The sequence below is a fragment of the Culex quinquefasciatus genome, chromosome 3 (assembly GCF_015732765.1).
Source record: "Culex quinquefasciatus strain JHB chromosome 3, VPISU_Cqui_1.0_pri_paternal, whole genome shotgun sequence".
Classification (NCBI taxonomy): domain Eukaryota; kingdom Metazoa; phylum Arthropoda; class Insecta; order Diptera; family Culicidae; genus Culex; species Culex quinquefasciatus.
Genome location: NC_051863.1, coordinates 59,442,564 through 59,469,492, shown reverse-complemented (window position 1 = coordinate 59,469,492; position 26,929 = coordinate 59,442,564). Strand labels below are relative to the sequence as shown.

At 35.1% G+C, this 26,929-nt stretch overlaps 1 protein-coding gene across 6 annotated transcripts in view; it reads right to left on the bottom strand.

The window, feature by feature from the left end:
- Nucleotides 1-26,929, bottom strand: part of LOC6042267 (ubiquitin-conjugating enzyme E2 Q2) — a 42,212-nt gene that overhangs the window by 4,439 nt on the left and 10,844 nt on the right. For 5 of the 6 annotated variants that reach the window (XM_038262263.1, XM_038262268.1, XM_038262265.1 and 2 more), the window contains exons 3-7: nt 14,323-14,439; nt 13,240-13,545; nt 3,244-3,318; nt 2,886-3,177; nt 2,671-2,819 (exon numbers count right to left, since the gene is read on the bottom strand). In XM_038262263.1, the coding sequence (XP_038118191.1) occupies nt 2,671-2,819; nt 2,886-3,177; nt 3,244-3,318; nt 13,240-13,545; nt 14,323-14,439 (939 nt within the window). The remainder of the gene's footprint in view (nt 1-2,670; nt 2,820-2,885; nt 3,178-3,243; nt 3,319-13,239; nt 13,546-14,322; nt 14,440-26,929) is intronic. The other variant, XM_038262267.1, reaches the window with a different exon arrangement.

The window sequence follows — 26,929 nt, the reverse complement described above, 5'->3', positions numbered from 1 at the left end:
TCCTTGGAATCTCAAAATGTGCCGTGAAGCAAGAAATAACTAATTGGGGACAATTGCAAATCGCTTCAATCTGGGGCGAGATGCGAGGATTGAGACAAGCTAAAACTTTTATCACTCCAAGTCCTTCAATTGCCAGGAAACTTCTTGGCTTAAACCGTAGGGAACTACGAATACTGCAGGGCTTCTAACAGGACATTGTCCTGCCAGATATCACCTGCACAAAATCGGCAGGTGGCCTAACAACCTCTGTCGTTTTTGTTTAACTGAGCTGGAAAGCTCGGCACATTTACTCTGCTTCTGCGGAGCACTTGTGTCTCGAAGGCTGCGGTTCTTTGATCGCACCTTCTTACGCCGTACGATGTATGGCACCACACCCATCCCAAGAAGGTCATACAGTTCATCGACTGTATTGCGCCGGATTGGGATAAACCATGTCTGCAAAATAACCCCTCGTCTTCCGATTCAATGGATACGAGTAATTTGTAGTATGGACAGTAACCAGGGTACATCACAAAAGATAGCCTTCTCAGGTGGTCGCAGTGAACTTAACCCAATGCCCATTGGGCAACAAAAAAAAGAGACATTGCAGAATGAACCTCTGGTTGCTGAAATACAGTAAATAAAAGATAAAGAAACAAGGAAATTGAAGTTTTCCCTTTTTTCTAATGCCAATATCTCAGCAACTAATGGACCAATTTTCAATGTTGAAAAATTAAACATTTGTGAAATTTTATGAAACCGATTCAAAAAAATAAACAAAACCAAATTGTGATGCTACCTAATCATTCTTGCTAAAACTCAATCAGTATTAACGAATCATCTTTGTGGTTAACTTAACGAAGTAAGCCTGGCCATTGCACAGTAGTCCAGATCGCAAAATTAAGTGAAAAATGGATTTTCAGAAAAATGGTAAAGTTTTGGAGCTTTGGTGTCTTCAGAAGAGTTGTTGCAAATGGAAAGGGGCAACTTTTGGTTTGGTTGAAAATTAGGGTGGTTCACTATTAGGGTGATTTTGAAAAATCTAACTTTTCAGGAATATTTTTGGGATTTTTTTCGTCTTCTAAAAAGTTGTTGGGCTTGCCAATCCAAGCAATTTTGTCGAAGACACCAAAATTTTATCTCGCAATCTACGCCTTCTACGACCAAATTTAGAGAAAGCATCTGAGCAAACCTTCAAAAATCAGTTTTTTGAACGTAGCAATTCAGGGTTGAGTTTAAGAGAAAAGTGTTATTCGGGGCACTTTTAGAGCTCTAAAAATCAACATTTTTATTATCAATTTGGACTTAAGGGTCAAAAGTTACAGCCGTTTTAATGTAAAAAAATGTAAATTTAAAACTTGAATATCTCGAAATGGCGCACGCCAAATTTTAAGCACGAGGTTGCATTTGAAAAAGGAGTCTAGCACTACAAACGCTGAAAAAATCTCAGGTGTATTTTTCTTTAAACTCGAGAATCGAAAAATCGATTTTTGGTCATATTTTGAATTTCCATGTAAAATTATCATTTAAACCAAAAATATGACCAAAAATCGATTTTTCGACAATTAGGCTCAATTCTGAGGGCAGATTCAGATTAAGCGGGCAAAATTACATAAAAAAAACATATATTTGGAAACTTTTCGAATTTCGTTAGGGTGGTCCCATATGGTTTTCCCTTGAAAATTAGACTTTTTCAAATGGAGATATCTCGAGTTTAAATAAAAACACCCCTGAGATTTTTTCAGCGTTTTTAGTGCTAGATCTCCTCTTTCAAATTCAACCTAGTGCTTAAAATTTGGCTTGCGCCATTTCGAGATATTCAAGTTTTAAATTTGCATCTTTTTTACATTAAAATGGCTGTAACTTTTGACCCTTAGGCGTCATCCATAAAGTATGTAACGCTCTAGGGGGGAGGGGGGGTCTGAGCAAGTGTGACATTGCATGTTATAAGTATAGGAAAAGCGTGACAAAGGGGGGGAGGAGGGGGGGGGGTAAATTTTGACCGATTTTAGCGTGACGTACTTTATGGATGAAGCCATTAAGTCCAAATTGACTTGTCAGATAATAAAAATTTTCGTTTTTTAGAGCTCTAAAAGTGCCCCGAATAACACTTTTCTCTAAAACTTAACCCTGAATTGCTACGTTCAAAAAACTGATTTTTGAAGGTTTGCTCAGATGCTTTCTCTAAATTTGGTCGTAGAAGGCGTAGATTGCGAGATAAAATTTTGGTGTCTTCGACAAAATTGCTTGGATTGGCAAGCCCAACAACTTTTTAGAAGACAAAAAAAATCCCAAAAATATTCCTGGAAAGTTAGATTTTCAAAATCACCCTAATAGTGAACCACCCTGATTTTCAACCAAACCAAAAGTTGCCCCTTTCCATTTGCAACAACTCTTCAGAAGGCACCAAAGCTCCAAAACTTTACCATTTTTCGGAAAATCAATTTTCCACTTAATTTTGTAATCTGGACCACTGTGCATTGAAAAGAAAGATGTTAAAAGTGATCGAACCAGCATTCCGAAAGATAAGCTTCGCCCTATAAGAACATTTTGCTTTTCCTAACCTTTCGGCGGTCGCGCTTGTGTTCCGTTCGCAATGACGTTTGTAAGGGAGGCCGAAAAACGCGACTTCCAAAAATTCACAAATCAGACTGCACATCTTTGGCCCGTTCCGACCAAGCACCTCCTTACCTTCGTCGCCCCGAACTGTATCCGCGCCTTGCCCTTGACTAGCGTGGCCGCGATCTGCATGATGACCGCTTCCACGGTGTACGCGGAACTCCAGCCCTGCTTCGTGAGCAGCTCCATACAGATTGCACCGCCCAGCAGAACGTAGCCACCTTCAAAAATGAAACAAACATAAATTAGGCTAACAAAAATCAAGCAAAGCGAACTTAAAAACCAACCGGAAATGATCGGATGCACGACGCGCACAAACGGCGGCTCGAACGGGTACGTCTCCTTGAACATGATGTTGAGCAGGATGCTGTCCTTGCCCTCCTTCTCCTTCAGCAGCACCAGATCGTTGTGCAGCGGGCTGTCCGGGTCGACGGACATCAGTCGGATGTTCCACTCGTAGATCGAGTCGTTCACCAGCTCTATCGAGTACATGTTGCTCTTGAACGAGTCGGAGCGGTAGATGTCGCGCAGCTCCTTCATCAGCCGGTCGGTCGCCTGGACGGAGCCGGACACGGAGCCCTTGGGGGAAACAAAGGAAGAATTCATTAGGTTTCTAGTCCTGAATCGGGAAATGGTGAAATGTACCTTTAAATAGTCTTGCCGCTGGGTTTGTCGTAATCTCTCTAACGTCGCTAGGTGTTCAACTCCCATTTCGTCCTTCTGAAAACAAAGAAAATAATACACGAAAAAAACAAGATTAGTTGACGTCATTACAATACGTATGAGCTCAATGAAATTTTTGAAATAAAGTTAGATTTTTTTTTGTTTTCGTTTCGTTTTGGTCGTCCTGGTCACAGACAAATTTATGAAAAATGGGAATTTTTTTTTTTATTTCCACGGACAAATCAACACGTCTGCTTATCTGTACCCTCCCATCGATAAAAGCCACTCGCACACCTTAAACCTTTTCATCTGCCACCTTTCGCCACTGTTTTCACTTGGCTTGACTGGATTCAGTCCTTTCTTGCAAGGGGTTCCACGTGGGTCATTATATTTTACACCTCCCCATACCCACCCCCTGGCGAAAGATCCGCGAAACGACCAGGCGACAAAGTTGGCACGTGCCCCCGCCGCGGAACGGTTATTGTTTTGGGTGGCGCCTTTTTTTATTGTTTTTTTTTTTTCCTGCAAATATATCCTTTGGCTTCAACCCGCGCCCCGAAAAAACAACCACACTGCGGAAAAACCTTTGCCACCTACGCGCGCACCCGGGCAGCGTTCCCGGTCTGGTTGGGTGGAAAGTCGGGGTTTTCCGGCAGCTGAGCTGCGGAAACAAATAGGATGGATTCGCAACATTTGAAGAAAGCCATTTCTACCTCGTAAAATGTTGTTGTGTGCTGCGGTGTGGAGGCGACATTTTGCGGTTCATTTTTTTTTTTTCTTTTAGATATTTGGTCATCTGTACAGTTTCAAAAAAGCGATCAACTTAAATTGCAATTTGAAAAGTAAAAATAAATAAAACTTATAACGATGGTTACTGTATCTACCGAATGTTACTGGAAAAATTGAGCAAAAAAAATTCAATTGAATAAATTACTCAACACGGTTCTATGAAAAGGTTTGCAATTTTTTTTAAAGTTACTTTTTCAATTCATTAAAAAAAAATCATGCGGCAAAAAACAGAACACTTTCTGCAATCGATTGTAAAAAGAAAAAAAAAACACAGTACTCGTTCCCTAACTGGGCTGAAAACTTAGCCCAGTTACCGAATGCTGCTCGCTAACTGAGCTAGACGAAAAATGGCGAGGGGTACACCGATGCATTAAAAAAAAATAAAGTAAAGGATACTACGGCAAACAAAAAAACAAACTCGCACTTTTTTACAGTTTGCCTGCTTTGTTTGTTTGCCTGGATTTGTTTGTACAAACGTCAGCCTGCATACATTTTGCGAGTTTGGCAAACTGTCAAACACGAAAAAGTGCGAGTTTGTTTGTTTTTTTTGCGGTAGTGTAATGGCTCCTTAACCCTCTACTGCCCAAATTTTTTTTCGAAAATATTTATTTTTCCCGTGTTTAGTAGGTCATTTTGAGTAACTTTTGTTCTACGAAAAACTTTACTTCTCTTGTTTTATGTTTTTCTTGTTTTATTTTTAGTATTTTAATTTGCATTTATCTTGTTCAGTTTATGTTTGTAGTATTTGGCCTATTCTACCACATTATATAATTACATTTTGCCTATCTATTTTTTCACGTTTTTACGGTTACTTTTTAAATTTTTTGCATGTTTTTTCACATTTTCTCCTATAGAATGACATCATCATTTAAATTGCAAACAAATACGTAGAGGCATAGTCTGGGACACTACAAAAATTACTGCATACTTCTTTTTACTGAAAATATAGGAAAAGTTAGTAAAAAACACAGCCAAAGTTAACCCCTAAAAAATGACATTTTAAAAAACATGGGAAAAGTCACAGAAAACAAGTTAAAATCCAACCCTGAAATTTTCAAAAATTTTAAGAGTTCTTCTTTTCAACGCTTTTTTAAGATCAAAATTCGGTTGGAAAATTGATTTTTGGCGATTTTATAGATCGAACCCGTCTAATGGCGGGGTAACGTTGAAGAGGGTTAACTCAGAACAAAACATATTTTCAGAGCATACCCTCTAAATTTCCTTTATATATGACATGGACATTCATGGAAACATAATCGGGCTATCTTGACACACCCTGCAACTTGCTGCAAATGCGACAAATGGCCCAAGGGATTTTCGGCAAAAGAAGATTTGTCATACGTGCGTGCCCGACTACTGTACACATTATTAACTGTAACTCGCGACTCCGGCAACAAAATCCAACCAAACTTCGGGACAATGCACAAACCGGTCGGCCGATCAAAACGTGTTTGTTACTTTCAGAGAGCCTGAAGTATCCAGTTCTTGAAATCAGGAGGAAATCTAGTTTTAGTGTGGGACAAACTTGCCTTGCGTTTTTCTCAGTTTGCTGTTTTTGCATATGAGCAATTCTCTCAGATTTCGATGACTCGATTTTTTTATGTAATTTTTTAAATTTGGCTGAAACTTTTTTGGTGCTATCGGTATGCCCAAAGAAGCTATAATGCATCATTAACTTGTCCATATAACTTTCCAAGGGGACATAAAATGCCAACTTTTCAGAAATTTCCAGGTTGTGCAAGTAATCTTTGACCGAGTTATACATTTCTGAATCAATACTGATTTAAAAAAAATCGAAATATGGGTCCCAAAAATTCTTCAACTTCATTTTTGGATGTAAAATCAAATTTGCAATCAAAAATTACTTAAGTGAAATTTTGATTTTGATTTGAAAAATCGCCAAAAATCCATTTTTCAACCAATTTTTAATCTTTAAAAAGCATTGGAAAGAAGCAATCTTAAAATTTATGGGTTGGAAGTTTTACTTGTTTTGTGTGACTTTGAAAATGTTTTCAAAAATGTCATTTTTGTAGGTGTCAACTTTGGCTGTATTTTTAACAAACATTTCCTATATTTTAAGTAAAAAGAAGTATGCAGTAATTTCTGACTATGCCTCTACGCTTTTTTACAATTTAAATGATAATGGTGCCATTTTATAGCAAAAAATGAGAAAAACAAGCAAAAAATTTAAAAAGTGGCTATAAAAACATGAAAAAATTAGATACGCAAAATGTAATGATAAGAGGTGGTAGAATAGGCCAAATACTACCAAAAACAAATATAAACTAAACAAGATAAATGCAAATTAAAATATTAAAAATGAAACAAGAAAAAATAAAACAAGAGAAGTAAAGTTTTTCGTAGAACAAAAGTTGAGCAACTTTGCAATGACCTCTTAAACACTGTAAAAATAAAAATTTGGGCAGTAGAGGGTTAAAGCCATTTTTAGGTAGCTTTTTTGAAAAAAAGTAGCAGTTTTTCATTTTTTAAACTTAGGGCACATGTTTGCCCACTTTTGAAAAAAATATTTTTGAAAAGCTGAGAAAATTCTCTACATTTTGCTTTTTTGAACATTGTTGATACGACCCTTAGTTGTAGAGATATTGCCATGCAAAGGTTTAAAAACTGGAAAATTGATGTTTTCTAAGTCTCACCCAAAAAACCCACCGTTTTCTAACGTCGATGTCTCAGTAACTAATGGTTCGATTTTCAATGTTAAGATATGAAACATTTGTGATATTTTCTGATCTTTTCGAAAAAAAGTTTTTCATTTTTTTAATCAAGACTAACATTTTAAAATAGCCAAACTTTCAATATTACGTCCTTATGAAATGTTAGTCTTGATTAAATTTTTTTGAAAATATCGGAAAGTTTCACGAATGTTTCATATTTTAACATTGTAAATCAGACCTATAGTTGCTGAGATATCGACGTTAGAAAATGGTGGGTTGTTTGGATGAGACTTAGAAAACATCAATTTTCCTGTTTTTAAACCTTTGCATGGCAATATCTCAGCAACTAAGGGTCGTATCAAAAAAGTTCAAAAAAGCAAGATATAGAGAATTTTCTCAGCTTTTCAAAAATAGTTTTTTTTTTCAAAAGTAGGCAAACATGTGCACTAAGTTTAAAAAATTAAAAAATGTTACTTTTTTCAAAAAAGTTACCTAAAAATGGCTTTAACTTGAAAACGGTGAACTTTATCAAAACAACAAGTTGAAAAATGTTCAGGACCAATATTTCGATTTTTTTAAATCAGTATGGATTTAAAAATTCATAACTCGGTCAAAGATTGTTTGCACAACCTGAAAAAAATAAATTAAAAATAGTGTTTTTCTGCAAATGAAGTTTTAGTGACAAAAAGTTCAATTAAAAATCACCTTTTTTTTACCGAGTATCATTTTTTCTAGTATAGTCCTTATCGATACCAACCGCCGAAGACACCAAATCGATCAAAAAAATTGCCGAAGACACCAAATCGATCAAAAAAATTTAAAAGATACAGATTTTTGTATTTCCATACATCATTTTTGTATGGACAGCTGCCAAATTTGTATGGAAAATTAGGCTGGTACAAATATTTTTAAAAGTTTTTGTCACCCCCTTCAAAATTGGCCCGAAAAATCAGGGGGCAAAAAAAATATTTCAATGAAAATTCAAGTGCAACCAGCTGAAATCAAATTAAAATACATTCTCCTGCGTTTAAAATAATTTTGAGCATGTTTGGGTTTATTAAAAATCTTAAGATTTTTTGAAAATTTTCGATGCAAAATCTTTTTTTTCGATACAATTTTTGTTTTTGTCAGATCTTAGATTTTTTGTAAACTTATGATTGCAAACAACTGAACTAGGGTAAAATGCATTTTAAAACACTTTTTTTCATTTAAATGTGAAGACTAGGGCTTGTTATTTAAATTTTTTTATTTTTTTTTTAATTTTTCGATGCAAAATCTTTTTTTTCGATACAATTTTTGTTTTTGTCAGATCTTAGATTTTTTGAAAACTTATAATTGCAAAACAACTGAACTAGGGTAAAATGCATTTTAAAACACTTTTTTCATTTAAATGTGAAGACTATGGCTTGTTATTTAAATTTTTATATTTTTTTATTTTTTTGCCCCCCCCCCCCCCCAGGCCAGGGTCGAGGGACAAAAACTTTTTTTAATATTTGCATCGGCCTTATATGGACAAACTAATGATGCAAATGGCTCTTTTCTCTTAGGAAAATGCATTTTCAAAATAAGGTTTTCCAAAAATCTAAAAAATGTGGGGGTTGCCCCGGGCGCGGTGTGGACCAAATGTCACCAAACTTGGGACACTTTGTGTGAGGGGCAAAAGCAACCCCCATGCCAAATATGAGCAGACTTGGTGAAGATCGATGTCGGACGCGTGGTCACTTGGGAAGGAATGACCCATAGGCAAATGTTTATCTGTCTTAAAGCCACTTCCATTCCAGCAGCTTCCATTTTTTGGCAAATAATAATCTTCTAAAGAACCCAAAATAACTGCTCATAAATCGCTCTAATGGCCCTCAAATACCTTCCAAAATGGAATGCATCGATATACCAAAACGGCTCCGAAAATCTAAGCAATAGCAAAAAGTACCTCACGCATAACTCTTCTAACAACACGTGAAGAACCTCGCACCGCTACCGAGTAGTACCTACCTAGTATAGTATTAGCTCTAGGTGCACTACCTTCATGGGCTACATGCATCAAACGGAACAGCGAGCGAGAAGCGGCAGAAAAAAAACAAGCCAGCACCAGCACAGCTGCTCCAATTTGCGGTTTCAATCCATAAAATGAAGCCATGGCATTGACAATGTACGGTTCCACGTACGAACCAGCTCAACACTGTGGCACGTAACTCGCACACTCCACGAAGAGAGACCCGCAGCAGCAGCGCTGCAAATGTTGAGGCTAACATTCATTATAATGTGCTTTATGCTAAATTTGCAAATTTTTAATACTCCACAGAGAGCCTTCCGTGAGTACGGAGAAATCGCTTCTAGCTGAGTGACTCATATTTTGTTTTATTTATGAGATTCTGAAAATCAAAACTAAGAGTTTTTGTTTTGGTTTTGGTGTGGCATGCAACGAGAGTTTGTGGCCTTCAGGTGAGGTGAGAAATTGCGCGAAAGAAAACCGTCACCCACCGGAGAAGCGGTGGAAAACCTAAAGCAAATATAGGTCATGACGCGCGATAAGACCTGCGCTGAATCAGACTCGGCACCAGCCAGCCAGCCAGCAAGCCAGCCGCACCGTGGCACTGCCAAAAAATGTGTCAATTGTGTCTCCATATTGTACAGTGGGATCCAGCAAAAAGGGAAACTCGTAAATTTAATTGATTCTGGCCTTTCTCACATTTTTAAAAAGAAAATAACAACCTCCTTCTAATGTTCCATAAATTTCACAAGCTTTAAGTCTCTCTTCTGATTTTTTTTTTTAATTTTGTTCTGATATAGGGGTAATTTTTTACCAACTCACACGAAATCGGAAAAAGTTGCCCCGAACCCTCTTCGATTTGCGTGAAACTTTGTCCTAAGGGGTAACTTTTGTCCCTGATCACGAATCCGAGGTCAGTTTTTTGATATCTCATGACGGAGGGGCGGTACGACCCTTTCAAATTTTGAACAAGCGGAGCAGGACATGGTTTTCAATAATTCCGAAAAAACGTATTTTTCATCGAAAAAATCACTCAAAAGAAGGGTCTTTTTTCATTTACAACAAAAAATTTCACGACGACATAAAATGACAGAGTTTTAAAACTTTCGTAGTGTTTTTTTTCGATGAAAATACGTTTTTTCGGAGTTTTGAGAACGCCATCAAATCGAGCGTCTAAATTTGCATAGAAGAAAAATTCACGATGTTTTTTTAATTTTTATCACCAAAAGTAGTATTTATCGATACAAAGGCTAAAAAATTTACTTTTTAGCACTCAAATGAGTGCTGACGTTCAACTTTTTCAACACTTCTATAAAAAGTAATACTTTTAAATATTGTTTTGATTTGAGCGGTTGATTGACCAAATACATAGACATTTGACTTAAAATTCTTATCATGTTTTTGAGCAATTCTCTACGAAATCGATCTTTCTTTTAAGAATTTCAATTTTTGTATTTTTTAATCCGGCTAAAACTTTTTTGGTGCATTCGGTATGCCCAAAGTATCCGTTTTGCATCATTAATTTGTCCATTTAATATTCCATATGGCAGCTGTCCATACAAAAATAATGTATGAAAATTCAAAAAACTGTATCTTTTGAAGGAATTTTTGATGATTTTTTTTTATTTTTTTAGTCACTAAAACTTGATTTTCAAAAAAACACTATTTTATTTTTTTGTTATTTTTTGATATGTTTTAGGGGACATCAGAAATTTCCAGGTTGTGCAAAAAATCGTTGACCGAGTTATGATTTTTTTAATCGATACTGATTTTAAAATTTCACCAAATCTTTTTGATTGCAAATTTTAATTTGCATCGAAAAAAGAAGTTGAGACATTTTTGCGACCAATATTTCGATTTTTTAAAAAAAAAATCAGTATTGAATAAAAAAAAACATAACTCGGTCAAAGATTTTTGACACAACCAGTTTCTGAAAAATTGACATTTGATGTCCTCTAAAACATATAAAAAAAGCAAATTAAAAATAGTTTTTTTTTTTGCAAATCAAGTTTTAGTGACAAAAAGTTAAATCAAAAATCACCAAAATTTGTATTACCGTGTATCATTTTTTTTTCAGTGTAGTCCGTATCCATACCCACAACTTTGCCGAAGACACCAAATCGATCAAAAAATTACTTCAAAAGATACAGATTTTTGAATTTTCATACATCGTTTATGTATGAACAGCTGCACAAATTTGTATGGAAAATTATATGGACAAACTAATGATGCAAATGGCTTCTTTGGGCATACGGAAGGCACCAAAAATGTTTCAGCCGGTTTAAAAAATACAAAAAATAAAATTAAAAAAAAGACCGATTTCGTAGAGAATTGCTCTATAGGCATCTGAGGTTTTTTTTGAAAAATGTATCTGGAGTTTTTTTTTATAGGTCCAATAAACCAAATTTCCAGTTTTTGCTTTTTGGGTGTTTTTAGACCCGCCTTGAGTCAGGGGTATTGAAAAACACCCAAAGAGCAAAAACTGAAAATTTGGTTTATTGGTCTTTTAAAAAAAACTCCAGGTATGTTTTTTAATGCTTTTTAGAAAAAAAACTTCTTGAAGGAAAAGCACCCCTGCAACAAATTTTTTCGAAAAGCTGAGAAAATTACCAACATTTTTCCTTGTTTGGCTTGGTTGCTCTGACAACTGGTTGCTGACAATTTATCTAAAGAATGAACCGCCCTGCAGTCCATAAAAAAGTGCTTTGAATATATTCGAAAATCTGCAACTCGAAAAGAGATTTTCTGATTAGTTTGGTGTCTGCGGCAAAGTTGTGGGTTATGATCAGAAATTTTAAGAAAAAAATGCCTACAAAACGGAGCAACTTCTATTAAAAAAAGGTAAGTTATTTTGGATTGCAAATTTGATTTGGACCTAAAATCTATTTTTGTAATTATGTTTGAAAATTATGTAGATTTTTATAAAAATCACACTTTAAAAAAAATACATATCCGGTTCCAGATTTTGCACTATCCTAAACATAAGCACAAAAGATGCATTTGTATGCCCCTAACACATATTCAACATTTAGGGATGAAAAATCAATAAAACAAATCGGAAAAATGACTGACTTTACTGCTGAAAATGTTTTTTTTTTGTTTTGCAATTCCGCAATTCAACTATTCCTGTCTTTCTGGTGAAACGAAACGGACTACTTTTTCCTACCAAAAATAACAGAATGGATAATTTATACTTTTCAATACCAGTGCAGAAAAGTTCTCCTTTTCAGCACTGAAATGGGTGCTGAAAATATTAACTTTTCAACACTATTGTCGAAAAGTAAAATTTTTCAATATTTTTTAGTTTTGAACGGTGAATTTACTAAACACATGAATGTTGGACATAAAATTCCATTCAAGAAGCGCTTTTCGGAATTGCAAAAAATCTCCTTTTTGCAACTTGTTGCATAAACCACTATTTTGCTTCTGACGAACTTAAGCATTTTTTTATTTTCATTTTCAACTTATTTAGAAATTTCATTTTTTTCTGAGTGATGAACCGCCCTACAGTCCATACCAAAGTGAAATGAAATTATTTTAAATTCTGTATATCGGGTCTCGTGGCGCAGGGGTAGCGGCTTCGGCTGCCGATCCCGATGATGCTATGAGACGCGGGTTCGATTCCCGCCTTATCCACTGAGCTTCTATCGGATGGTGAAGTAAAACGTCGGTCCCGGTTTCTCCTGTCTCGTCAGAGGCGCTGGAGCAGAAATCCCACGTTAGAGGAAGGCCATGCCCCGGGGGGCGTAGTGCCAATAGTTTCGTTTCATATCGAGGATCGATTTGGTGTCTTCGGCAAAGTTGTAAATTATGTTCAAGAAAATTGGTACACTGAAAAAATCTAAATTTTGAGTGTTTATTGTCCCAAAAAAACAATTTTGACCTATTCATCTAGACAAGTAATTAGCGACTTAAAAATGTCATTTTGGATGAGACCAGCAACAGCCAAATTCACTCAAAATTGGTACAAATACTTAAAATAGCAAAAAAAAACAATTTTCAGCCAGTGGCGAATGATTTTTTAGATGACATTTTAAAAAATCAATTAGAATGTTTAGAAACTTAAAGATTATTTTAGAAATGATTTGCAACATTCCACATTATTTAAGATTGATATGTGTTGATATTTTTTTTTTTTTAAGTTGGTAGATTGATGTAAAATGAATGACGATTACTTTATTTCTCGATTTTGATTTTATGACAGATCCTGATAAGGGATCATCTAGAAACCAAAAAATCTTTAAATATTACTAGTGAAATATTAACGTACTTTGAAAATCCATTGTAAACCTTTTGTAGTCGTACAAAGGATCATAGTACTCAGAAAAATAAGCTTTATATCAGCAATTTAAGCTTAATTTTGGGACCCAACTGAGCCTCATGCAGTTTTGACCCCACTGTCTTCCAAACTAACCCACAGTGCATTGGCGTTTTTCAACGCTCTAATTCCGTCGTCCTCATTATCTCCGCAAAAAAAAAATGCGGGCGCGAGGAAAACGGAAGTAACTCACCACCCAGCCCACTCACCTTGGCAGAACTCCGGCCGTCGTCCATCTCGAGCGGAAGATCCTCCTCGCCTTCGCTTTCCTGGTCACTTTCGCCGACCACATCCTCGATGTCATCACAGTCCGAGTCGATCTCGTCGATCTGTTGCTGCTGCTGGTGCTGCTGTTGGGCCTGGGGATGCAGGTGGGGATGCAGCGGGTGGCCGTGGTGGTGGTGCGATGCGGGGTGGCCGGGTGCGTGAGGTTGGAACGGTATCGACAGGTTGTCCAGGTCGGGCGGCAGCGGCACTGTGTGCAACCGGCAGAGTTCCCGCAGGAGAATTTCGACCTGGGAGAAGAAGAAGGAAACTCTGTTAGAAATTGACCATTGACAAAGTTGGATGAAACAAGACAAACCAGTCAAATTTTTCATTTTGATTTAACGGCCATTAACAAACGCAATGTTCAACCAGAACTAAGTAAGATTACGCAACCCACTTGGAAAACCAAAAAATAAACGAGCACATACACCTCCCTCCTTGTTTGCATTTAACAATAAATTTCACTGCATCAGTGCAATAAAATGAGCTGAACCTAAAACCTAACAAGAGCAGTGCTGCGCGAACCCAGCAGAGCGTGTACGAAAAACCCCGCTAGATGTGTAATGTAATAACACTATTATTGTTATCGTTATTATCATTATACTGCAACTGTAGCTTCTCCAGTACTGACTGGCAGTTCAGTTAGACAGTCGGTGAGTGATGAGAGAACATCATTGCGGGTTGCGCCCTTTTCTGATGCACAAAGATACCTGAAGATTCACCGATTTCTGTTGCATTGAGAAATGTTTGTCCTAGTTCAGCTTTATTACATTATTACATTTACATTGAATCTAAAACTTAATTTATCATCGATATTTGATTAAAAAAATAGCATTTCTAATATCAGCTTGTTGATCAAACAGACGACCAATAGTCGTTAGTAGAACAAGTGAATAACTACTCAAACAAACTTCAAACACAGCCCATGGTGCACTTCGTCACTTGGTGCAAGCCGAGCAAGTTCATCCCAACCCCATACATATATACATGCTATCTATTTATTGTCGGTATGTTTGTTTGCTTACCTGATTTATAACATGATTATCGAGGCCACGGGTGTTTGTGAGCGTTTGTACCGCGTTTGTTATGCTGGTTTCTTCACTTTCGGCGAACCATACTGGCGGGGTGGAGGGGTAGGTTTCCTGGAGAAAAAGTTGAAAGGGAAAGAGAAGAACAATAGAGAAATTGTTAGTCTTTTTGAGTCGTATTTGAAATGGTAAAAATTAACATCAACAATCCCTCCTCTCACAAACTTGTAGCACTTTTGCGAAATTTATCAAAAGTAGTTATTTTAGGTATAGACTGTTTGTTTACAATCAAGGATGTCTAACTGAACTGCTATTGTAAAAGTTAATACGAATATAACCAAACTTTTCGGCACCCATAGCAAATTTCAAATCAGTACAAATTGCTGCCGGATCTTTTTCCAGATCTCTCCCGCAAAAGATCTGGCAACAATTTTGTATGGTTTGAGGTTTGCTGAGTGTGCCAAAAAAACGTAAACAAATCACTTCGTGCATCAGCCAATGTTCACATTTGTTTATAGGGCCTAATAAAAAAAGTCTAGATAAAAAGCAGCAAAACAGTGGCATAAAATTGATTGTTCCATAATTATCCAAACCAGGGCTTGCGAAATTTCGACTTTGTTTGTGATAGCTGACAGAGCACTCCAATCGTCTTCACCGCGACAACCTGATTTTTACATTCAAATCACTCACACAATCATTGACTTCTCTCCAGGAGAAAAATCGCCTAGAAAGCGGTCGTTTGACATTCTACCGAGATTCCGATCATCTCTCCAATAGAGGTGGGCAAAATCGCTCTTTTTAAGGAGCCGCTCATTTTCGTTCGCTCATTAAAAAGAGCCGCTCTTTTGAACGGCTCTTTCGCTCTTTTTCAAAATTTGGATGAAAAGGTTTTTTTTAAGAATCGTGTGATTTTATAACTTATTTCACATTGGACTTTTAAAAATTATTTAATAAAAAAATTATACTGAAAACGAGAACATGCCCTTGAAAACCATAGCAAGACCTATGATGGTCTTCATGTCAAGATTTCTACTCGAACCTAAACATTCGAGTAATAGAATGGCATCCAAACTTCAATCTAAGATGCCGGAAAAGTTGCTTGTAATTTTAAAATTGTATTAATTTCTACATGAAATGAAATAATGCTAATATTTTATTTGGAGAAAATATTCTGGGAACTTTTTCTTCATTCTGATTGAATTGATAAAATATTCAGTATTCAGTACATTTTTGGTAAGATTTTAACAAATCATTTACTTTTGGGATTAATTTTTATATGCATTGACATTTTTGAAATTGCATTTCTAATTCTAAAAAAAACAAATTTATAACAATTTTTTTTTGAAAATTCAATAAATTATATTTATATCAAAAATCATGCCATCTTGAAACGGTTCTTTCAAAAGACCGGAGATTAAAAAAGAACCGCGGTTCTTTTTTTGTGAGCCACGGTTCGTTCGCTCTTTTCAGTGAACCGGCTCTTTGAGCGGCTCGCTCTTTTTTTGCCCACCTCTACTCTCCAATGATAGCAATCATATGATTTCTGTCACCACGCAGCATACACTAGGAAGAGAGAGACAAAAACGAGAGAAAGAGAAAGAGCACGTTGTCTCGTTTGGGCGGCTGCTTGAGTGGTGCTCATTTTTCGTTCGTTTCGTCTTCGTGTTTACGTTCACCGACCGTCGCCAAGCAATGACGGTCATGATAGGCGTTGTGTGTCTGCGATCAAAAATCGTTTTGGGAAATGATCGCTGACAGAAAGTTCTATCGAATATCGAGCAGTCCCGTTCAGTGATAGATCCCTTTTCAAGCATTGAATCCTAACAAAGCTAGAGTTTCAGCAGCTTTGTAGTTATTATTTTGTTGAAAATATGCATTTCTATACTGCCCATAATTGAAAATTCGGCTATTATGCCAAATCAAGTATTCCGAGAAAAACGCGTTTTAGTGTTTGTCACAAAATCTACGTCAAGGCAATTTCCCATAAGAGTGGCATATTAGCCGTTTGGTTTTTCGCATCGGCAGCCAAGTCTAAACACTATTTCAGTGAAATTCAAGTTCCAGAAGATGCGTTGGAACATCCTCTATCACCTAGTGCTAACATCTCGTTTTTGGCAAAAGTGGATATTAGCCGTTTTTTCAATGGTGGTATAGTTTGTTTACACTCGTAAGAAATAAAACATACTGATTTTTGTGGTGAATGTTTTCCATAAAAAATTTCACGTTCTCACGTTCGTTACATCAATTATTGAAAGATTGCGTAGGGCTTGGCAAAGTTTCACTTCGGATAACCGAAACTTCGGATAAATAACAAAAAATTCAAATCGTTGTTTTATATTTCATTTTTGAGCTAAAGTAGGACCCCTAAACTATTCTAAAGTGATTTAGAATTTTGAAATTCAAGATGGCGGCAAAAATGGCGGTAATGAAGGAAAAATGAAATTGTAATTTAATAGGCAATAAACCATGGGGACCATCCATAAACCACGTGGACACTTTAGGGGGGGGGGTATGGCGATTGTCCACGTTCCATACAAAAAGATTTTTTTGTATGGACAATTGTCCACGAGGGGGTTGAGATTTCCAAAAATGTGTCCACGTGGTTTGTGGATGGTCCCATGCAAATTTCACTTAATCAGTGTCGCAGAACTCGAATTTGATGTTAAAATCAAGACAATAAAAAAAAGAAAACTACGGATAATCGAACTTCGTACAAACGAAACCTCAGATAATCGAGTATAGACTGTATTCCGATTATGAAGATTGGCTGTAATACTACATCAAAAAGTGGCAATATTGCACTAGAAAACTTTCAACCTTCTAAAAAAAATTCATTTTTCACCGGGAAGATCGCCTACTGATAACGATTCAAATTTGCTCAAGTCAGTAGTCATCAATGAGACACGGGGAACAATGATAAAATGGCTTTCACAAATCGTGGTTAAATCAAATCAAGCTCATATCTAGGAAAAAGGTTTGTCTGTCTGTATTTTTTGAGAAAGATGACAATGTGAATGGTTGAATATTACCTACTTTTCGAAGTAAAATTAATTCAATTTATGAGGAATAAGTAAGATTACAAAAAAAAGATGAAAATATACACGTTTTCAGAGACAAAATTATTGCGCGTATTCCCGAAAAAGACACGCGGCATACCAGTCTCGAAACGACGCGCCGCACTTTCGGCAAATGCGCGCTGTCAAATCTCATACTGCGCGTTTTGTTTTTGTTGATCTTCTTCTTCGAATTGCATGGCATTGTTGCCTGGTATGTTTTTTACTGCACCAAAAGTGCAGAAAATCGCTGGCAACAATGTCTGCGGCACATTCTGAAATGCCGCACGGCGTGTACCTTCGAGAGAAACGGACAATACACATTTTTGTTCAAACACTCAATCTTTTAACATTCACAGATTTAATAAGACCATTATTTTATTTACTGTGTAAAGGTTTACCATTTTAAGAAAATTTCACTGACGAAATTAAGAATTTTAATAATCTATCAGATTCTGATATAGAGCAATTCCACCTCAAATCAGGAATTTTTCTGGTACTTTTGTACCCGACCTTCTCCGATTTCAATGAAACTTTGTAGACATGTTATCCTAGGCCTATATAAGCCATTTTTGTGTATATGGAGCCAATTGTACTCGAAAATGACATTTGAGAAGGGCGTTTAGATATTTTTTTTTGTAATTTAAAAATGACTGTATCTCGAAGCCGTTGCATCTTACCAAAAAGTGGTCAAAAACAAACTTGTACGAAATTGGACGGGCTTTCTGAAAAAGCCCATGCATCCAATTTAGAGCGTCCAATTTCCCGTCCCGGGTAAAAAATTCCCGGGAATTCCCGGGATTTCCCGAAAATATATATTCCCGAATTCCCGAAATTCAAGAAATAAAATGACATTTCTTCGGACTGCTTGCTCTGTGTTACTCTGTGGTTCATCTGTTGGGCTACAAAAAATACGATATTGTGGAATGAAATTAAACTATTACAACTTTAAAACTACTTCGTATTATATAAAAGGTGCCCGAAAAAGGCAAACATATTTCAAAAACTCGCTCAAAATATTTGAAAACTTGGAATTGCATAAAAAAAAATTTTCAAGTAAAAGCAGATTTTTGCTTATCTACACGCAGAAAAATAAGGCATATTTGAATCAACAAAACGTTTTGTTAATTTGAAAATCAAAATTTTTGTTGAATCAACGCTAAACGTCAAAGCAGCTTTTTCAAAACAACAAAAGACTTTTGTGGAATCGATAAAATCAAGGTTTGTTTCGACGCAAAATCGGCGTTGATTATAATCAACAGAAATTTTGTTGATTCAAACCTCGTACAGGCTGATTCTACAAAACATTTTTCTGCGTGTATTTATTCATGGGCTCAAACCGGTAAGATTTGATATGGAAAAAATATTTGCCATGAAAAACAGATTTTCTGCATTTTTTCTATTTATTTTTTTGCCATGATAAACATAATTACTGCACTATTTTTTTTTTCATTTCAGCTTAATTATCATTATTATTCTTTATCATATTTTCTCTAACTCATCATAGAGACAAATTTAAAAGCAATTTTATGGTTTTGGAGCATTGATTAATTTTACTCACTGTTCAAACACTGTGATTGAAAAAATAATACATACTTCTTAACTAAAAACACTAATCAATATTTGTTTGATATTTTGAACGAATTAAAAGACAGCTTATAAATTTAGAAAATTTAAATATTTTCTTGAAATTGTATGTTTTGTTGCAGTCAAGGAACTAATTGATCCTCACACTTAATTTGACCATTTAAGTAGCTATTCCATACAATTTTGTAGTAAAATATTAATCAGAACCAGGATCAGATTTTTTTTGATAAGTTTCAAATTTCCCGGGAATTCCCGGGAAATTTGTTGAAAATTTCCCGTTTCCCGGGAATTTTGTAACCCCGGGAAATTGGACGCTCTAATCCAATTGAAAAGCTGTCAGAGGCAAACTTATGGGAAATTGGACGAGCTTTCCGGTAAAAACAATTTCGAGACTGAAAAATTAAGTCTGTCATATAGAAAATGCCAAAAACCACTAAAAAAGCTATTCAACATTTTTATTTTTCAAACCGCTGTATCTTCGCAAGGATTGGACTTAGGACAATGTTCAATATGAAGACTTTTATATAAAATTGTCTGGAGAATCGATTCCCACTATCGGTTTTTGATAATTTTGACGTTTAGACCACTTTTCAAAAAAACAGTTTAAGTAAATGATTTTTGTATTTTTTTTTTAGGTGAGTTGCTCCATCCTGCATTTTTCGTGAGTCTTTTTGTAACATCTTAGGCTATTTCCTCAAAAATTTTGAACGAAAAATAATCGGGACTTACGCTTAAAATTTAACTTTTGAACATAAAAAAATTAAAAATCCCATAGAAGTGGCGTGTATTTTTCTTTCAGTGTGTGTGTGTGTGTGTGTTTTTTTTTTCAGAAAGCCCGTCCAATTTCCTACAAATTTGTCTTTGACCACTTTTTGGTAAGATGCAACGGCTTCGAGATACAGTCATTTTGAAAAAAACAAAAAAAAAACAAAAATATCTAAATAACTTACGCCCGTCTCAAATGGCATTTTCGAGTACAATTGGCTTATAAAGGCAAGCACAAAAATGGCTTATTAAGACCTAGGATAACATGTCTACAAAGTTTCATTGAAATCGGAGAGAGTCGGGTACAAAAGTACCAGAAAAATTCCTGATTTGAGAAATTACTGCTCTATAAATTAAAAATTGACCCATATAAAGTCAGTCGGCCTGGGTTCGATTCAGACGACATTAAGAAAAAGTCATTTGCCACAAAATTTAAACTTCAAGGGGTTGAATCTCAGCATACAAAATCTTCAAAATTTTAAGGAAAATAGAAGTCAAATCAACTTAAAACAATCTAAAACGCATTTTTCTGCATTTATAATCATATTTAACATGTTTAGGCTGGATTAAAAGTATTTTGAATTTTTATGAAATTCCAATGTACAGCACCGCAAAAACTTTTTTTGCAAAAAAAAAAATAAATTTTCGTCAATACTTAGGTATTCTGGAAACTAATGATTGCAAAACAACTGGGCAGGTGTAAAATGCATTTTTAAACACTTTGTTCATTCAAATGTTGAAACCATGGCTCGTAAATTCAATGTTTAAACTTTTTTTTTATTTTTTGCCAACACCAATTTTTTATAAATATAGTTTAACAATATAATGACCAAAATCCCACTTTTTTCGAAAAAAAACATATCTCTGGCACTTGATTTTGCTCCATCTTAACCTCAAGTGCAAAATAGACTTTTCGGACCCCTAAAACATATAGAAAATGTCGAAAAAACACTATTTTGGGAATTTAACCTTTAGTGAAAAATTCATGTAAATAAATTGATGCTTTTTTGCTTTTCTTACTAAGAAAAGGTATGGGTTTTACTTGATGGCTGGACATCATTTCCATCTTCGTAAAATTTATAATTCAGCATGAATTTTCATCGCAAAACTCGCTCAAAAATCACATTGCATCGATTTTTGACGATCTATCGATTCAAAATGACAGAACTCGTCAATCTCCAACCCTCGAATTTTGAGAAAAAAAATCCGTGGAGTTCAAGTGATGTCCGTGTGTAAACAAACTGTCAGTCCTGCTTATGTCAGTGGACGTTTAAAAAAACAAAATCCAAAATTTCGAAAAAAAACTAAGTGAAGAATTCCAGAGAATTACTCATATGTTAAGAGATTAACTTCAAAAGATGCAGGTTTCAGACATTTTTTTAAAGAGATCATTCAACTTTTTGATTCCGTCTATCGACCAGCTGACAATTGCCTCACTGTATGTGCAAATCTCAATTTGAATCTGACCCTTACGCGCTAGTCATCTGTTTCTCGGGAGGAACAAAATTGTCCCCCTCTCCATTAATCGACCCAAATTGGACTCATCTCGGAGCTTGCCGTTGTCATGTGCAACTTCGACCTCCCCATCATCATCATCCTCGTCTTCGTCAGCTGCATCCACAAACTTGTTACGTTGCATCACACGCACACACACACACACACACACACTTTGCATGTTACGAAATTGCTTGACAACAGGACGAATGCTGCTGCTGATGATGATGGCGAAAAATGACGATGATGATGTGTCAGGGAAAAGGGGAAAATGATGCAAAACAGGACACCGACAAAAAAAACGGTATAATTTCAGGGTTTCAGACTGAAGCCTGCCGAAGAACTCTGCGTGTGATGCAAACAAAGAGGAGTTACAAAGAAGATTCGCTCGAAACTCGGTCTGTCTAGCTGAAACCCGAGACTATCCTGTTTTGGGGGGGGCAAGCTTTTCGCCACTCTGGTCGAAATGTGCAACACAAAGATACACAGGATGGCTGGCTGGGCAGGATTGAGAAGTTATCGAACCCTGAGCAATTTTCGGAATAAGGGACGAACACGAAAAAGACCTGTGCTGTGCTACAGCAGTGGTGGTGAACAAGGTCAAGTGCCCCGTGGTGGTGCACTGTGCTAGGGGTTCCACACATATGTTGCACATTATTGGTATTCGTTATTTGACCCTTTTCTGCGATGGAGGTTGCTGCTGGTTGTTGAGATGTGCCTAATTTTGCGTCTGTCTTGCTTCTTTGATCTTGGTATTTAAGTTAGGGGCGAAACGAGTTACAAAAATAAATAAAAAAAAAAACTAAACATTTGTGCTTGGAATTCACAATATTTTTGTAAATTCTAATTTTTAGTTTGAAGAATTAGATGATCACATAAAAAGTAACAATTTATAAACATTTTAATTTTGAGAATATTTCAAATATATAAAAAAAATCATCTTGAGACGATCAACAATCATTTAGAAAGGTTTGGTACGGTATGTCCACGCATCTTTCCTTCTCTGCAGGTTATGTGAAATGTGTTCCGTACGCAGTAGGGCTGGTCGCTTCAATTTTTGTAATGTATTCTAGTGTGATCTCAAATGTACCGCAATTATTAATATTGACAAGAAAAGTGCTTGGGGCGTAATCTAACCCTTATTTTTTCCAACATGCTTTAATCGGACAGGCTGCGTCTATGTTAGATTAGACTAGATAAGATTAGATTAAGACGGTCAACAATCAAAATTAGGCAAACTGATTCTTTAGTAACTTTACGCATTTTTATATATGAGCATGAAGATTAATATATAGTGATCGGAAATTTTCTTTCTAGATTCAAATCTGATTCACAGTTTTAAAAAAAATGTAAATATGTAAGGTGTTAAACTAGAGTCAGATTCATCAAAAATTTAACTCTCCACTACTAAATTTGTTTTTTTTTTTCGATTTTTTGTATGTTTCCCATCTATTTGAGTAAGTTTTGTTTTACGAAACAAATAACTAAATTTAAAGTTCGAAGATCTGGCAACCCTGTCACAAGTTAAAACCTCGTACTTTTTTAAACCGGATCTAACTTAGCTTTGTTTAAACTATATCCGGAACTATCCGGATAGGTATTCGAAAAACTTTCAAACAAATCCAACCTTAACCTTAACCTTCTTGGCAGGGTGACCACTCAAATTCCATTTTCAAATTCCCGACATTTTCCCGACTTTTCCAGACTTTTCCAGAATGCTCAAATAATAGGCATTTCTTATCTAAAGAATGATTTCAAACAAAAAACTTTCTATAACAACAGTCAATATTAACCAGCGAAAAAAAAAACACAATGATTTTTAAAAAAATCAAAATATAGACATTTTTTGTAAATACAAAAACTAAACAGTAAATAAAAAAAACACTTCAAAAATGAAATTTCATTATTATGATTCAGAGTAGAAACACAAACAATTAGTCTTTGAAAAAATAATCGAAAGTTTAACAATACTTATAACTTCCATGTTATTTTTTAAATTGGCAAACGTATAGTTTTTGATACTTCGTTTCAACTGAAAATGACAAAGAGTTAAAGATAACTGAACTAAAAATAGCGTTCCTATTTTTTCAAAACTTCATCCTCATTTTAAACCAAAGAATGATTGAAACATAATTGCTGTTATTATTCATTCAAAGGATTTAGAAAAATATCAAGGAATTTTTTTTTTTTTTTTTTTTTTTTGGGAGGGTGATCCAGCCGCACATCGTTGATGTCGAAACCTCTAAACTGGGCCCTCGTCCTGTCACGTCCGTCAGTAGTCTTGTCGTACATTACAACTAGAACCAGATCTGCCAATGAATTAGTACACTTCGACCAAATAAACACTGACGCTGTATGGATCTGACTCTAGAATAAATGCACAATTGTGTGTTATTCATAAGTCCAAAATGTTCAATTATTCATATAAGTCCAAATATTCATTTGCGGATAACTACCTAACTTGAATTGAATACAAGATTTAAAGGAACCTATCCGAAAGCTACTCTTATCTCAAATCCCCGACATTTTAATTATTAACCAAAAAAAACGTTTCTTTTAAAACCTGTCTGGCTTCTTTAAAAAAAAAACATAAAAAAACAGTTAATATTTTACAACTCGTGAATTGAAAAAGAGACGACCATTTGTTCGTCAGAATTCCAGTAGATCCTCGATTCGCAACAATGGTCGATACAATCATAATCCGACAACCGTTAGTTCAACAGATCAACGAATTTAGTCCGATATCATTTCACTATTGATTGATCGAGACTCTATGAAAATTTTGACAAATTAGAATGGTTTTTATGCTACTTGAATGAAAATCACCGATTCTGATAGAATTACTAAATTCACTGTTACTAATTTTGTCCCTAAATAACTAAAGGCAAAGTATAAAAAGTTGATATTTGTAGTTAAAATCCAAAATTCTACCAACACTATTTTTTTAAACCCGCATCCTAACCTGACACCCACATTAAGATAGGGAAAAATCACATATGTAGCGGTTCATTGTACAAATGTGATATTTCCACTATCAGAGAACCTCCTTGTCTCGATGACAGCTTACCGGCCATCGATTAAGCCCTGAGACTACGCCAAAGTGGGTTCTCGCAGCATGAAGTGGTGTCCATGTGTAAAAATGGAAGCTTCAGCAATATACTGAACACTTCGATTTTAATTCCACATCGAATCAAATCATACTCTTTGCCAAACAAGCATCAAACCTATGACACTCATTATGACAAAGCCCAGGGAGAAAAATATCAAGGAATTCATAAAATTTAATTTTAATTTGGTAATTTTTGATATTAAATTTTCTAATCAATTTTAATTATTCTAGTGGTCAGTATTTAACTGTTTTTTTTTTCTTCAATGAAAATTAAGTTTGATATGATTTTATGTTTTCCCACTTATTTTAAGCAATTTCAATATTTTCTTTATGTTTCCAAAACGTAAGAAAGTTTTTCAATTTTGGATTTTATTCGATATTAAGGTTTTCCGAAAACTGAAAATCAAACTTTATCTATGGTAGGTAATTTACCCATACTCACAAAAAAAAGTTCAAGGGCAACATTTGGAAAAAAAATATTTTAAATTACTAAATGAATTTAGTTAAACAATTAGAAATATTCACCAAAAAAAACCATTGTCGAACTCAAGTTGGAATCTGTTACCAAATATCCAATTATGTGACAAAATGAAATAGAATCATAATTCTAAGCTGGCCATTATGCTCTATTTTTATATGTGTTTTTCATTAACTTTACCTCTTGTTTGATGAACAAAAATTAAAGCGATCATTTGATTCATAAAAAAATATTATGAAAATCTGTGTCAAAGACTCCAATATTCATTAAGATTTTGAATGCCTTTAACAGCTTTTCTATACTCAAATATATTGAAATAGTGAAAAGAACCTTAAATTTAAAGTAAGTTACTAAAGCAGAAATGAGTAAATTCAATTTGAAAATTTTACAAAATATTACAAAATTATTCAAGAGTTAAAAAATAATGTTTAATCAAGTATGCTCAGAATTCCCGACTTTTCCCGACTTTTTGACAAAAAAATCATAAATTCCCGACTTTTTCCCGATTTTTGGCGGATTTTGGCGAATTCCCGACTTTTTCCCGACTTTCCCGATTTCCCGACTTGAGTGGCCACCCTGGCCTTTTTGGTCATTCGCTGCCCTAAGGAGTGAGGAAGGAACCACATAGGTGTATTAAGGTCGTAGATGGAGTCATTCATTCTTGGGGCAATGACAGTCAATGATGTTTCTGAATAATTAAGGGTCAAGAAATAGTAAATTGAAATGAAAACATTACACATTACATATCTGGAGATTTTTTTTGAAAAGGTCCAATAAACCAAATTTCCAGTTTTTGCTTTTTGAGTGTTTTTGAAACCGCCTTGAGTCAAGATTGAAAACACCCAAAAATCAAAAAAAAACAGAAAATGTGGTTTATTGAACCTTTTCAACAAAAAAAAATCCAGATATCATGATTGATTTTTTTAGGTACTTCTACAAACAACACAAAGAAACCCATTTTTTGATTGATGTATTCTGAATCAAGATTTTAATGTTTTTCTTAAACAAACATGGCCGACCGGGAATGAAAGCCTTAAGTAAGTTTTAATTGGTAGTTTCAAGCATTTTGTACAAACTCCAACCATTATGTTTTGTAAACATTGACAAAGTCACATGAAACAAATAATCTAACTTTCTAAAGCAAATAAGAGCTACATATAAACCATTTTTTTAAATACTGCTCCCCAAATAGAGGGTGACAATTCTCGAGATTTTAAATTGCCTGGGAATCGAGAGTTGAATTTTGAAATTTCGCGGGTATTCCCGAGACCCGGGAATTTTATTTTTTGGCAAAATGATTGGTTTTTTGGCGTAATTTTTTAAGAAATATAGCAAATTTTAAATATATTTATAAATTTAATATCATTAAGTCATAGTTATTCAACAAAATGTTAATTATTTATCGAAATTTAAATTACGTTGCGGAATAGGTAGTATTAGGGTGGAATCGAGTTATATGGGAAAATTTAAAATGATAAAAATCCAATCAGCAACACATTTTTTGGGTCCCTATTAGGGTCTCAAACAACCTCCCAAAATTTAGGAGCGATTGGTAAGGCCAACGATTGGCGCAAAGCGAATGAAATTTGTATGGAAAATACTATGGGTAAACTTGCATTTTCACATTCTTGAATTTACAAAATTCATGTTTTATTATTTTATGAAACTAACACCGTAGAAGTATAGCCCTGGATGTCTGGAACAACTCTCTCGAAGAAAGTATGAAAAAAAGATTTTTCAAAAGTAGTGTATTGAAATGATCAGGAGATTGCAGCGAGTTGATTTTTCGTTCATATTCATCATTTCAAATTTCTGTGTATTTAACTTTCTCGTTGGGAGCAGATGGGAATCGAACCCAGAACCATTCGCTTACAAAGCGAACACCGTAACCAGTCAGCCACGGCCGATCCTCTTACAGTTACAAGAAAAAAATGTTCTGAATATAAACAGTAGGCTTTTCTAAACATTATAAAAAATGCCTTAGCTTAAAAATTATAATTAAGTTATGCCTTGTCTAAACTCAAATTTACATTCCTCAAAATTTCGAAATAATCTTGATGAAGTTAGGACTACTTATTTTAATAACCATTATTTTTAAATTTCCCGTATATTGAGAGG